This window comes from Artibeus jamaicensis, unplaced genomic scaffold (assembly GCF_021234435.1).
Source record: "Artibeus jamaicensis isolate MK-2021 breed Jamaican fruit bat unplaced genomic scaffold, CSHL_Jam_final contig_490, whole genome shotgun sequence".
NCBI lineage: Eukaryota > Metazoa > Chordata > Mammalia > Chiroptera > Phyllostomidae > Artibeus > Artibeus jamaicensis.
Window position 1 is genome coordinate 2896361 of NW_026521861.1, and position 15384 is coordinate 2911744.

Here is a 15384-nt window from a genome sequence, read left to right on the forward strand (position 1 = left end):
CCAGGCATGTGCCCTGATGGAAAATTGAACTGGTGACCCTTTGTTTACCAGGCTGGTGCTCAGCCCACTGAGCCACATCAGCCAAGGCTCATCTTCTCATCAGTTGTGTGCAGAGGAAAAGATTAAAAATTTTTGATGAAGTCAAGTGTATTAATTTATTTTATGGATTGCATCTTTGGTGTCACACATACCAAAGACTTTTCCCAAGTGGCTGTCTAGGAAGTAATTAAGTAATTTTGACCTTTTTTTCTTTAACTAACATGTATTTTATAGCATGATAGATGCTGATAGAGATATAGAGATGTAGAAGAACTGTGGTCAAGGAGCTTCCAGTTCAGTTTAGAGAAGCACATACATAATTACAGCAGAAAACGGTAGGTAACTCTAAGCTATTTAGGGCTATGGGTGGGAGGAGAAGCGTTCATGGGAGGGAAGGATCACTTTACATTGGAAATGGCAGGGGAGGCTTCACGAAAGGAGGGGCACTTGAACTTTAACAATTTCAACAGGTGAAGTAGGGGCAGAGGAGAAAATTCCAGGAAGAAATAATTGCAGGAGCAAAGGAACAGGGATGGGACAGAAAAGTCAAGATCAAGAAGGGAGCTGGAGAGGCTAGATAATTCACTTTTGGATATTAAGTATTTGAACATCAGCGAGCATTCACGAAGAGATACCCAACAGACAGCTGGACATGTGAGTTCAGAGCTGGAAACTGGGAAAAGAGATTGGGGAACACCCACAGGTCGGACCGTGTGCTATACACATGCATCTCACAGCAGTGAGTACCCTCCTACAGAGCACTCGTCAAAATCATAATTAACAATGAGCTGTGTAATTAGTGGTTTAACCTCTCACTGTCTTGCTAGAATGCCAGACTCATGGAGGCAGAGTCCACATCTGCCTTATTCCCAGCACCTAATCCAGTGTCTTGCACTCAGTAAATATTAATATTGAATAGATAAAATAAGGTGATACTTCTAAGAGCCATCATTTATTGAGCATGCGCATGGCAGGCACTGTGATACGCTTTCTTTGCACGCATAAGTAATTTCATTTAAACATCACTGAATCTCCTGAGAGGTATGTCAGGGGTTCTCAAACGTACGTTCAGTGGAGCTGGGATAAGGCCGGAGAATCTGAATTTAAGTTCCTAGGTGCTTCTAATGAACAGTCAGGATGAAAACCACTCGGGTGGATGGTTTTATTGAAAGATTACAGATGAAGAAACTGAGGTTCAGAAAACAACAGTGATTCATTCAAAGTCCCATGGCGAGGAAGAACGATGAGGCAAAGCTGGATCTCTTAGGAAGAGGACTTTACCACAAAGCCTCCCTGACTCTGGGAGACCTAAAACTAAAAAAAAGGTTTATGAGAGAAGAGCAGAAGGCTGAAAACTGAGTTCTCAAAACAAAGGAGAGTGGTGAGCACGGTCCAATGCCACAGAGTGGCCACAGAGGATGTGGTACGAGGGGGAACCTGGTAATGACACACTAATGTGTCTGCAGTGCCTGAGTCTGATGTCAGAGGAAGGCAAAGACAGGGCAACCCCTCAGGAAACCTGGCCAGCTGGAAGCCTTTGTGGTTTGATGCTTCGCCAAGATCACTCCTTTGTAGTGCAGCTTTGTCTAAAATCATTAAAGCAAAACATCTTGGGCCTGTGGAGTGGGTTGCCAAGAAGTCTTACGAGGGAATCTCAGTTGGGAATGTCGAATAAGCTATTCAGAAAATGCAAACTGCACCCCACTCTGGGTTGTCCAGGGACACCACCCCTCTATTGGATCATTTGAGTCTTTTTTATTCTTTCTTCTGTTCTGTGCTCTGCCTTTGCAGTCCTGCTTCTGTTGATCAATGGAAAGAAAAAGAAAGGTGAAACTCCAACCAGGGCATTTTGTTGATTTCTAGTAGGCCTGAATAACATGGCTGCAATGAGATTGAACTACAGCCCAGAAGTAAGATCTTCTAATTATCTGTGGTTGTTACCACATGGCAGTGGGACACCTGCAAGCCACAATCACACTTGCCCCTCGAACTGTATTCTCTCTCCCCAAAACCAGCCCATACAAGGATGCGGTGGATAGTTTTCTACAATCCCATCACTAAATCCAACTCTTATCCTGTTGTCAGTGTGTGTGAAGCAGTGGCCCCTTTGTCTGAAAGAAGACAATAAAGGCAGTAGCCCCTGATGCTTTTCCAGCTCACAAAGCACCCCCCCACACACATCGACTAAATCCTCCACGACCTTGGGGAGGTAGGTGTTGTTTCTCCACATGCTGAGTAAGAGGCAGAAGCCACGATTCAAACCCATCGCCTTTGACTGTGGGTCCGATGTTCATTCCATTACAGACTAGTCTGCTAGTTTGTTACCCGCCCAAACGCTTCTGAAACCCACTTAGCCTTTTGTCCAAAAAGAGATCTCCACAGGAAGAGGTTCCCACAAACCAGATGATGATTTACACAGACCGAAATCTCAAATGCCTACAGGGCCGACAGGTAAAGAGAGGGGATTAAGAAGGTGGGGGTCACAACGGAGAGTGGTGGGGACCGCGTTGAACCAGAGAGCACACTCACACGAATGGCAGGGGCACCTCATCTGCGCCCACTGCGGCCATCCTGGCTCTTTCCTCCGCTGCTTTCTACTCTGCAACTCGGGCCCACGCGCACTTTATCTGCCTCCCATCTTCTCCCGGGGTTGTCGCAGGCTTTCTGCGCAGCGTCCCACCCCTGACGGTCCCGGGAGCTGCAGAGGAACAGCTGACGAGATGCTCGCTGACGCAGACCCACTTTTCCCCTGGGAACCCCAAACGGGCTAAGGGAGGGTACAAAGCTTCGCCCCACGGGTTCCTACTCTAACTGGTGAAAAGGCCTCACTCCTCAGAAGCTCCGGGGTGAGAATAAGCGTACGGACACCTCCCAGAAAACCCTAGGATGGGGTCAAAGGACGCGATGGAACCCTGTGATTTCCAGACGGTCGTTTAGGCAACCCCGAGTTCAAGGTATTTCCAAACGAGACGATTCTTTGGGAGGGACACTGAGGACAGGAAGCGACTCCTACGCAAACGACTTTATCCGGGCGCCCTAGGTCCGTCACTCGCGCAGCTGCGGTAGTCACTGCGCTTCCCCACCCCGATCCTGTGCCCCCCCTACTTCCCTCTCCGAGCCAGACCCGAGCTGGAGCTCCGCCCCGAGCGCGCCGCCCCAACCTCCCGCGCCTTAAAACCCAGCACACACCGCCCCGCCGCGCCCCGTCTGGCGCACCTCTCTTCTCCTTTGTATCTATAGCCGCGGTCGTTCTCCCGGCCCTGGTCCCGGCACCATGAGCTTCGGCTCAGAGCACTACCTGTGCGGCCCCTCCTCCTACCGCAAGGTGTTCGGAGATGGCTCTCGTCTGTCTTCGCGCCTTTCTGGGGCTGGCGGCGCTGGCGGCTACCGCTCTCAGTCGTTGTCCCGCTGCAATGTGGCTTCCTCGGCTGCCTGCTCCTCGGTCACTTCGCTTGGCCTGGGCCTGGCCTACCGCCGGCCTCCGGCTTCCGACGGGCTGGACTTGAGCCAGGCGGCGGCGCGCACCAACGAGTACAAGATCATCCGCACCAACGAGAAGGAGCAGCTGCAGGGCCTCAACGACCGCTTCGCTGTGTTCATCGAGAAGGTGCATCAGCTGGAGACGCAGAACCGCGCGCTCGAGGCAGAGCTGGCCGCGCTGCGGCAGCGCCAGGCTGAGCCGTCGCGCGTTGGCGAGCTCTTCCAGCGCGAGCTGCGGGACCTGCGCGCGCAGCTGGAGGAGGCGAGCTCGGCTCGCGCACAGGCCCTGCTGGAGCGCGACGGGCTGGCGGAGGAGGTGCAGCGGCTGCGGGCGCGCTGCGAGGAGGAGAGCCGCGGGCGCGAAGGCGCAGAGCGCGCCCTGAAGGCGCAGCAGCGCGACGTGGACGGCGCCACGCTGGCCCGCCTGGACCTGGAGAAGAAGGTGGAGTCGCTTTTGGATGAGCTGGCCTTCGTGCGCCAGGTGCACGACGAGGAGGTGGCGGAGCTGCTGGCCACGCTGCAGGCGTCGTCTCAGGCTGCGGCCGAGGTGGACGTGGCTGTGGCTAAACCAGACCTGAGTTCTGCGCTGAGGGAGATCCGCGCCCAGTATGAGTCTCTGGCTGCTAAGAATCTCCAGTCAGCCGAGGAATGGTACAAGTCCAAGTTTGCCAACCTGAACGAGCAGGCAGCGCGCAGCACCGAAGCCATTCGGGCCAGCCGCGAAGAGATTCACGAGTACCGGCGTCAGCTGCAGGCACGCACCATCGAGATTGAGGGCCTGCGTGGAGCCAATGAGTCCTTGGAGAGGCAGATACTGGAGCTGGAGGAGCGACACTGTGCTGAAGTGGCTAGCTACCAGGTAAGGAGTGCAGTGTAGGGAGTGGCATCCTGTCCCCTCCCACGCATACCCTCACTTTCCCCCACAGTTGTGGCTCAAGGAACTGGGGAGGGGAAAGAAGAGAAGAGCGAAAGCCTTGACTAGAGGCCTTGGCAAACAAAAAGCTCTGGGCTCTCCACTGATAATTTTAGGGGCCTGAACGCTCTTTTTCTGCCCCTCATTTAGGTCCCTTTCCAAAGCCCTTCTAACAAAGAAACCCTTTGCTTCTCTCCTTCAGAGTCCGAAAATCTAACTTGTGCCTATGTGATAGCAAGTGGGAATAAACACACTTAAGACCTGAAGAACAGTTAGTTCCCCACCCAGAGTAGGAATGTGCCCAATGGGGGTGGGTTACACCCTCTCCGGGTTTGGCAGTGCTGTGTCGACTCTCTGGCTTCTTTTGTTGACTTTGAAAGGCTTTCTGTGTACCCTAGAATCTTATTTATAGGGTATGGTCAGCCCTGGTGTTGGGGGAAGAATGCTGAATTGAACTGGGAAGGGTTCCACCCCATTTTCTTGACTTTCATCCTCAAGCGAGTAGAGATTGGGAACCAGGGAGATGGGTGATTGGGCTGGTATAATTGCCAGGCTCTTGCTAGACCCCTCCCCCACACACACACACACACACACACACACACACACACACACACACACACACACACACACACACGGTTTCCTAGTTGACAGACCATTGATGATACTTCTTCCTAAAGAAAGCTTTCAGCGGTTAGCAAACAGAATGGCTGGGGCGCTGTCCTCGGTGCTGATCCTGAGTTCCTCACATCTCATAAATGTGTCTCCCGTCGCATGTCCCAGTTATGACTCTCGAGGCAATTAACTGCTTTGATTTTTTTCTTCTGCAACACCAACACATCAGTCTTGGCTACCTGCAGTCAAAGGTCACCTTATGGACAGGATCAATTTTCATTTTCATGGATGGTTTAGCACTTAACAAAAAAGAATCTGCTCAGCAGCAGTGAGGTCCCACTGGAAAATGCCCATTTTCTTAACATTTTTCCAATCTAAGTGCATGTGATAAATCAAAAAGATGGATTCTGGCTTTCTACAGACCACTTATTTTCATCTCTGCTTATGCTGTAAGCTTCTTTGATTGGCACTTTCCTCCTTTATTTCTCCAAACAAAGGCCACTGCCTCTTCATTTTTGCAATAGCAAAGGTTCTGGGCTTCTGACCACAAGGGCACAGGGGCAGGAAGACAATGTAGAAAATAATCTAAACAGTGCAGTTCGGATTAAAGGTACCAAAAAAGCTCCTATGGGTAAAAGCTAATAATTCAGGAACTTGCAATAATTCATTCTGGCCAAGAACAAAGTTTATATTTGATTAAATTAATAAGGTTTGGGGAACATTAATAAAATACAAGAAAGGAGTGAAACGTCAAAAGTACGATGTTAGCCTGGAGATAAAGAATAATTATTGGTGTGCAAGTATTTGTTATTTACTATAAATGACTTCCTTTGATAAAGGAAGAAAGCTTGCTTGGATCATTTGTTTTATTTAGTTAGCAGTTACAGCACTATTCAAATAAAGACTTCTATTCTGCTTCACAATCTGTAACTTGAACTTTTCACTATGTGGCCCAGCCCCTGAATGTCTGTGTTAATCATATTTAGTTAATGGAAGCTTCACAGGATAAATTAGGTGATCTTCTGCAGGGCTAGCCCAATGTTTCTCCAAAAAGAATAGCTTACCCACAACTGCCACCTGAACTGGGCTTTGCCGTGTCCTCTGTTTGCTCGTCATAGCCCCTTCATTCTGTGCGTGAGGTGGTGACAGTATTGTCTGCCTTGTTTTGTTTGCATTGGAAGCCTTTCAGTGTCAGACAACAGTAGGGTCGTGTAGACGTAGTGCACAAGAAAAAAGAGAAGCAGCAGAAACTGCGGCACGTCTGCAGCTCTGCAGTGCTGCCCCCATCAGCGTTAGCTTTCAGGGCCTCGGTGGACCTGCTGATGGAGTGGAAGAGGTCAGATGACAGCTATTTCCTGCCTTTTGGGACCTAAGACTGAGGAGGGGCTCACGTCCTTAACCTGCAGATCCCAAAGGCCTGAAGCCACATGGGTGTGTAATTCTGGCTGTTCCAACAGTATTGGCAGTGCTGATGAAGATGAAAAGCTTCCTTCTCCACAATGAGATTCAGCCATTGTTTTCTTGCCCTCTCACCCCCTTCCTCCTCCCCTTTCACTGCAGTAACGAGAGGCTGTTCTCTTTGTTCTGCTTCAGTGATTAGTAGTAGGCCCACTTTCCTTTGCAAGCTTGCCACCGTCCAAGAGGCAGAGGAAGGCTCCATGAAAGTCACGTTTTCCCTGCCCCAGCGAGCCGGCAGCCTATTTGAGGAGAGAAAGCTTATTGCACTTTGAAAGGGGAAAGAATGATTCAAGGTGACATAGTAAATACACAATGGTGCATGAGAGGTCCAAATCAGGCAGCAGGAGAAGTGATGAAGAACTAAGGATTTTATCTTCAAAAGCCAAATGCAGCCACCTTCTTCAGCTGGAGCCTTTTCCATTTCTAAAACAGGGCAGTTCAGGTTCCTGCTTCACCACCATTAGGGCCCCCATTCTTCCAAAGATATCTAAGGACATTTTTGAAGGGTACTGGAGCCCCTGACCCTGCACTATGGTCAGTCTTCGAAAGCTAAAGCTTTCCTTGAAGGACCTTGCTGAACAATCAAGATCACCAGTATTTAATGCTCTCCAGGGAGAGGAGCCAAGTTTGCCCTCTTCTCTCCACTGTGAGATTGGAACACAGCCTAATTAAATAGCAGGCAGGGGCTAGTCCCTTGGAAATGGGGGTGGCAGTGCCTGCATGTAAATCTATAGCATTTGATAGATACATTTTGAAGTTAGAATTCAAGAAAAAAGCCACATGTAGTCTTTAACCCTTCCATGTGCTTTTGTTTTGTTCTTGCCCCTCCCTACCTCACTGGATTACAGTCAGTTGGGCCAGCACGGTAGCTCCTGTGCAAAAATAAATGGAAACTAGTGGTTCCTAAATCCACTAGTTTCAAAAGGTCACTTGAGGGTTAAAAAAAAAGATTCTCAAGCCCACTCCTGACAATATGGACTCAGTAGTCTGAGTAGGTGTGGTCCAAGGATAAGCATTGTCAATAGAAAAAAAAAAAAGCACTGCATCTTGTTGTTCCTCAGATTGATTTTGGGGTGCACAGACCTAAACCACATCTCCCAGTATAAACAAGTTCAAAAAGTGCAAGATTTTAAAGTATGGTAGGGGCAAAAAAAATGTGGGACTAAAACAAAGACAGGAGGGAGTATAAGGCATATGGGGAGGTCACATATTAAAAATCCTCTCTCCCCACCTATGTTTATTATGCAGAATAGGAATTCTGGATGGCTGCAGTCACTACTCAGCCAGGCTGAGAGTCCCCAAAAGTGATGAAATCCCCAGCTGTTTGTCGTTCCCCTTGGCTGCAGTAGCGTAGCCAGTTTTCTCTTAGCCCCAGCCCACATCCTTCCAGCCCTGAAGAAGATGCTCAGCACCTGTTTTATCTGTTCCAGGAGAGACCCCGGCTGGAGCTGGGAGTGCCCCTCCCCCGTTCCCTCCGGCTAAGCCAGCGGTAGGGGTGTGGTTGGGGGGAGGGGCAGACTGCAGCGCTCTGCTCAGACGTCGTGAGCAGGAAGCCATCTTTGGCAGAGCTTTTGAAGGGCGAGGCAAGACAGCCTGGTATAGGGAAACAAAGAGCGCAAACAAAGAGACGAGGCATTGAAGAGCAGTGATCAGCAGTCAGCATGCTTCCTTGTGAAAGGAGCAAAGTCATGCTTTGTGTTTACACAAAATAGACATGTGAAATGTGCAACATAGAAACTCAGGGAAATCTCATCCATCTAGAACTCAGCTCCCCAATAACCTCTTTTTCAGAAAACACAGCTGTGAAACAAAAATAATTTTTTTAAAAAGGACCTAATTAACGTGCTGATGAAACAAAAATATTTATCTCTAAATCACATAATAGGGAGTCAGCCCCTCTGGTGCCCCAGTCTGCTCATTCTTACTTCACAGGACTGTAAATCACCTTGTCTGGATTTCCAGCCAACAGCATGATGGAGAAGAAGGGGCCACTGGAGTCAGGCATTTCGAGGTGGGGAAGCAGCAGATCAGTTCTTGCAGGACAAAGAAAACCGATGAGTGGGAAACACTAATTCAAACGCTGCTCTTTGGGGTCATTCAGGGCAGAAATTAACACATGGGTATACCTCAGTTGACCTAAAAAATAAAAGACATCACAGAATTATAGGAAAATAATTGGATCATTATCATAACCCACAATTACTGAGAAAGGTTGAATTATGTTTAATGTCTTAATTAAGAGTGGTACAGCCCACTTCAGAAAGGCTTTTATTCAGACTTGTTATTTTTTGAAAAAAGTGAGTGCTCTTACCATTCAAGTTGTATTATACATTGCTTTCCTAGTTATCTAAGGGGTTCTAGGGAGGGCTCATGATTAATTTGTCCATATGATTTAAAAGGTAGAGAGTCACATGGTATGATATTAACAATAATAAAAGCCACTAACATTTATTCAGCAGTTCCTATTTGACAAGTGCTGTTCTAATGCCTGTTATCTAATGTAATGGATAATGGAAGCATACAATAATGTGAGGTGCATTAAATTGGAATCCCAAATTGAGAATCTCAGAACACCTCAGCAAAGAATAAATATTGTCATCTTCCATATGCAGAAATGGAAGTTTGAAAGAAACTAAAATAGAAAATGAACTGAGGCATGTTAGATATTTGTGGTAGGACAAGAAATGCAACCCAAAGACCCCGGTGAAATCCTTCTTTCCTCATGTATTTCTCCTACTTCTTTTTATCATCAGAACACTTCTTTCTTTTTCTCCTTTTTCCCTCATCCTAGACTCTTTCCCCCTTACCACAGTTACTGTAGATTCTTTTACTCCTGATCCTTCGCTGGTACACTTGCTTACATGTAAGTTTTACTTTGAATAGCAACCATCAAGTAAAATTTCTTGGTAAAAGGCCTTTTAAACCCCCATGATCCCTTAACACACTTTGGAACATCTCCATTGCTGTCCAGTATAATATGTATTTTCCCCACTGCTCATCACTCCTTGCTCTGTAGCTGTCATTTAATCAAATCTCTCCTTGCAGCATTCCTGTCAATATTTATAGAACAGGTAGGTGGTACGAATTTTAATTTTTCCTGCAGATTCTCTCGATTTGGAAGTTGGCACCACCCGATGTCTGAACCCTGCCTGTCACCAAGGCTTTATCATCCTTACACAAGGGCCCTCAGCACTTTCTTTCTTGAGGGTTCCGATAAGTTTATCTGCATCACTGTTTCATAAAGTAGCTCTCAGTCACTATGCTCCTCAGGTCGACAACGTTGCCACTGAATGACATGGGTCATCTGCCCACACCTCTTCAGGTTGTGAGGGAAGAAGCGTTCACGTGGCACCATTTAGCAGTTGTTCCTGGAGCATGCGCAGTGTGCGTCGTGCTGGGCTTGGCTTCCAGGGGAGAACCGGACAGAAGGGTCCCCGCCTCCAAGTAAATCACATTCTAGAGCAGGAGTTCTCGAGGAGGATCCGTGTGTCCCCAGGGGATGTTAGCACTGTCTGGAGGCGTCTCTAGTCGGCACCATCGGGAGGGAGAGTGTGCTGCTGGCATCTGTGGGCAGAGGCCCCGGATGCTGCTAAACACCCTGCAAGTCACAGCACAGTCCCCACAGCAAAGCATTGTCCAGCCCAAATTGTCAACGGGGCCCAGGCTAAAAAACCCTGAGATAGAGGAAGGTGACAGATTAAATTAGTAAACCAGTAAATGAAGAGGAGAAAATTTCAAATGATAAGAGCCAAGAGCACAGCAGCCACTTTGAAGTGGGTGATTTTTTAGAAAATTTGTCCTCCCACTGGTGGTAATTTTTCTTAAATATTCATATTAATATTATTGTTATTGTTATTATTATTTAGAGAAAGGGAAAGGGAAGGAGAGGCAGGGAAACATCAGTGTGAGAGAAACATTGATCTGTTGCCTCTTGTGCTCCAAACCCACAGCCTACCCCTGCGCCCTGACGGGGAATCGAACCAGTGACGTTTCACTTTGTGGAATGACACCCAACCAACTGAGCCACACCGGTCAGGGCACTTTTTCTAATTGTACAATGTTCCTACATGGGCTAGCAGCTGCCCTGGCTTGAGGTAAAGTAATGTGCAAGATCAGTGTGGAGAGAGTACTTAAGTTGGATATCAGGAAGAACTGTCTGAGTAGAGGACATTTGAAACTGAGTTTTGTGTGACATGGAGTGGGCCATGTAGACACTCCAGAACATTCCAAACAGAGGAAATAGGTAGCCTAAGGGGCCTGGGACAGTAACTTAGTAAGTCTAAGGAGCAACAGAAGGCCAGGCAGGGTCGCTGAAATATGCTGAGCAAGGGGGAGATGCTGAGCTTTAACTACTGTTGAGCTTTAACTATTCCACAGGCACTGGAGGATTTTAAGCAGGTAAACAGGGTTTGCTGTGTTGTTAAGAAATCCTTCTGGCTGCTCCAGAATCACAAATGTAAAGCTAGTATTTTCTATGCCTGGGTTTGCACCCAGAAGAATGTGGGGCAAAACTATTACATAAATGTAGTTTCTTTAAAAAAAACCATTATAATTTCAATCTGCCGTGTGGATAGAATTTTTTTTCTGGTGTATTTCTTCTTTCTCCTTATCTGTCATGTATAATGTTTTCAGTCAAGTGATCGAGCAGCAGACTTCTGGGAAACCATCAAAACGAATGGAGGCAGAGAAGACTTTTGTCCTCTCTGTGCTTCCTACATTTGGAATTTTCTGAATCTAAGTTCCTAGAGGGAGACTTTGGGTTATGGAAAGGACGTACAAGTGAGTTAGCACCAAATACAGTGAGCAAGGGAGGAATGGTAAGCATGTGCCCTCTCACCAAATCTCCTGGGGACCATTATGAAAAACTGCAGGTGCTGGGACCCCACCTCAGAACAAATGAATCAGATTCCGGGCTGGGTGGGGTGGGGTGGGGGGAGGTCTGGATGCTTTAATACGTGCTCAGGGTTGAGAATCCTCGCCTTGGAAATCTCAGTGAATTTCAGCCGATTTGGCCTAAACGTATTGGATATGTCACTTTACAGGATAGCATCGGGCAACTGGAGAGTGATCTGAGGAACACCAAGAGTGAGATGGCGCGCCACCTTCGGGAATACCAGGACTTGCTCAATGTCAAAATGGCTCTTGACATTGAGATAGCCGCTTACAGGTACTTCAAAGGGCATGCTCACCCGAGCAAATGCAGTCACCTGGGGCAGGGTGACCCAAACAAGTGGCTCTAATCTTTCCTGTTTTTAAAATATGTGTTGATTCTAGAGAGAGAGAGAGAGGGAGAGAGAGAGAGAAACACTCATCCATGCATTCACTAGTTGCATCTTATTTGTGCCCTGACTGGGAATTGAACCCACAACCTTGGTATATTTGGACGATGCTCCAACCAACTGAGCTACCTGGCCAGGGCTGGTCTTTCCTATTTCTTACAGGTGAGGGAGAGTGAGGAAAGATCACTGGCCCCTTGTGGGTGAGCTGACCCCTCTGTCCCTTGACTTGGTTATATCCCAGCTGCTCCTTACTGGTCCTGGTTTTTCGACTTACCTCTGCTAGGATTTGAGGGAATAAGGTGAGTACATAGAGTTGAAATAAACCCACCAGACTAACTTTAAAAGCAGGGTTTATTACAACATAGAAAGTCCTAACAGGTGAGGTATCCACCCGATTCCTACTCAAGGCAATATTCATGTGAACATTTACCTTTAAAAAATGTAATAACAGCAGCTAATAAAAGTTTTCAACTGACTACTATGAGGCAGGCATTCTATTAGGTACTGCATTATAAATGGTCCGGGGCTCAGGTCTTATCGTTCCCATTCTGCAGATGAGGAAACTTGAACCGTGGACTGTGTCAGTTGCTCATAGTCACCATGCTGGTAAATGGAAGAGCTCAGGTACAACCCTGGTAAATGGAAGAGCTCAGGTGCAACCCCGAGATCTGTCTGAGCATTTTTTCTTCTCTGCTTCTTTACACTATGTATACTACTCCAAAGCAAAGCTCCAAGAGTATTTGATAGTGTCCTGAGTTTCTGATTTTAAAGAAAGGATGCTAAAAAACTATTAGTTTTGAGAAACAAGGTGTTAGGGTCACTCTTTTGTGATGCCATGTACGTGATGCTAGCCTGCGAAAAGTCTGGCATCTGAAGCAGGTTCACTCACTGGTCTTTGACATCACTGGTTCCACTCTGTCTGTGCTCCCATGCACTGAAGAAGTGCAGGTCTCACGTTCAGGCTCCTTTAGGCACCTCTTCCCCCTCTGCGAACTTCACACCTCCTTGTTCCCTTTGCACGTACGATGGTGATTAGCAAAATTACTTTTCTCTGGAGCTTCGTACACGCTAAGTGCCAAAAATGGGGGTGACGAGGCCAAGGGGGATCATAGGTTTTTCCTTACTTAATTCACTTGTTTTAAGATGTAGGGTAGGTTCTCCTTTGACAGTGCTTTGAACACAGCTGGTGTGGAAGACGTGTGTGTGTATGTGTGTGTGTGTTGTGTACGAGTGAGCGTGCACGCACGTGCTGGGTAACTCCAAGTCTTTGAGCCTTGGAATTCAGTATTTATTCATTGCATCACAGTTACTCAATCTCATGAGTAACTGTGAAGTCTTTTAGAATCTCTCTGAAGTGAACAGGAGCTGCAGGGTTAATCAAGTTCTTTCTTTTAGAAAATTGCGAGTTGCCCTCCTGAGATTTTTTTTTTCTCTGTTCGGTTTACAGGAAACTGCTGGAAGGTGAAGAGACGCGGTTCAGCACCAGCGGATCAAGCATTTCAGGGCTGAATCCACTTCCTAATCCAGGTTATCTGCTCCCACCCAGAATCCTCAGTTCTACCACCACCAAAGTGTCATCCACTGGGCTGTCTCTTAAGAAAGAGGAGGAGGAAGAGGAGGAGGAGGCTTCTAAGGTAGCCTCTAAGAAAACCTCCCAGATAGGGGAAAGTTTTGAAGAAATATTGGAGGAGACAGTAATATCTACTAAAAAAACCGAGAAATCAACTATAGAAGAAAGTACCACTTCAAGCCAAAAAATATAATTCTGTTGCTTAAAAAGAGTTCATGCTTAAGAGGGGATAAATTGCATTTGACTTGTTAAACAGCCTATTCCTGAACCAAAACACCTATCGCCACTCTAAAATGTCTACAAGGCTTCAGTCTCACATTTAGCATCGAATACTTACAGTCTCTAATAAGAAAACCACCCCTTAGATCGGAGCAAACTGCAGTTCTAGAGCCATCCCAGAGGTGTTATCTAAGAACACGGCTTTCTCACCTAAAGCTCAGACTTTAAAGTGATAGAGGATTCAGGGACAGAGGAAGTACAAACTAAGGTGCTAAATCTGTGATCATCATCATTTGCTGTGAATTGAAATTAAAACCTAATTCACTCACTATAACCTGCCATGACCCAGCTATATAATCTCATTCTAGATACATAAAATATAAGATCACTGCCAAAGATAAACTCATGGTCCACACCCAACACCACTCACGCTAATGGAACCATTTCACAAATGATAGGTGTTTGTTTACTGGACACTTCTCCCGTCCCCACTCAATTCCATAGATCCTTCTATTCAGAAAAAAGAAAAAGGCTATTGTAGTATTTTTCCCTTTTAAACACATTTAGGTTCTTGTCAAAAGAACTTACCTGCTTTAGCTCTCTTTGCTGAATGGGTAAAATTTAGATGCATGTTGACCATATCTATGATCATATCTTTCCAATTCTGTAGGTTGAAGAAAAATGGCAGTGATAAATTTGAAGGGTTGCCCCCAGCGCATAAAATAATAAAGACTCCCTAGATTTTAGGCTTTTCAGCTCATCAAATCCACTTAATTAGGAAAAAAGAAAATCCTACTCAACTGAGAATGTAGCTTTTCACCTTAATGTTAGAAACGCAGTAATAGTTACCCCAAGATGTGATTAAGGTGACCTTAGATTTAGTAATAGAAGCTAGAAGAGGTGAGTATTTGTATGAATGGAAAGGTGAAGGTCTCACTTGTCTGTGTCAGTTCGTTTGTGGTGATAGAGTTAGCTGTTTCATGCCCTTGCCTTTAGACAGAACTCTCGTGTTCCCCTCCCACTGGTCTAGGTCCTGAAAAGGCCTTGTTTTCACTCTCCCACGCCTTTTGAAAGTGTTAAGTGTGGGTTACGTCATCACCAGGACACAATGCTACTGCCCCAAAGCAAAAGAAGTTTATTCTGGTCAATCAACACCACCAGCAAATACGAAAAGAAATCTTTCATTTTTCTAAACGAGTCTCGCCCAACAGTTTTCCCACTGCTGCGCGGTTGGTGGGCTGTCCCCCTGCTGTAGAAAGAGACACTCAGACCGAAGAAGGTGCACGCATGCTCCTGCCCACATGCTAGGAAGCCGACTCGAGCACCCACTTCTCATGTGCCCGGCTGTGTAGCAGCTGCCTTGCCCAGTCTTCCACACGTGCCAAGTCTGATGCAGAGCTAGTTCTCTGCCAGCAGCCACGTCACCAGAGCTACAGAGTAGCCATGTATGTCTGTCACACTTCTCCATTAAGAGCTCTGTGGTGATAAGGACATGATGCTTTTACGAACTTCCTCACGCTAGCACACGCTTCCATAGTTCAAGGAACTTGAAAGATACTTCTCTTCCTCCTTTCCCTTACTCCATCCCTGTCTTTACTCGCCACACTTACTGTAAAACGTAGTAAATTAAGAATTAAAAGTCACATGAATCCCAGCAATGTAATTTGTGTGTTGTGGTTTCTGCAGCTTCGACTGTGAAAAGCACTGTTTTGATGCAGCGAGACAACTGCCCTCCCCAAATAATTCGGAAACCTTCCCTTCTCTGTTCTGTGCGTCCGCCTGTAGTTGTCTCCCCGCCCCTGCCAAAGCCTGGG

The 15384-nt window shown here is 46.8% G+C and overlaps 1 protein-coding gene across 1 annotated transcript; it reads left to right on the forward strand.

Annotated features, from left to right (window-relative positions):
- The first annotated feature begins 3241 nt into the window (after positions 1 to 3241).
- INA (internexin neuronal intermediate filament protein alpha) lies at positions 3242 to 15219 on the forward strand. The gene is made up of 3 exons (XM_037159352.2): positions 3242 to 4378; positions 11545 to 11669; positions 13229 to 15219. The coding sequence occupies exons 1-3, from the start codon at positions 3314 to 3316 to the stop codon at positions 13542 to 13544; spliced, it is 1506 nt and encodes a 501-aa protein (XP_037015247.2). The 5' UTR covers positions 3242 to 3313; the 3' UTR covers positions 13545 to 15219.
- The last annotated feature ends 165 nt before the right edge of the window (positions 15220 to 15384 follow it).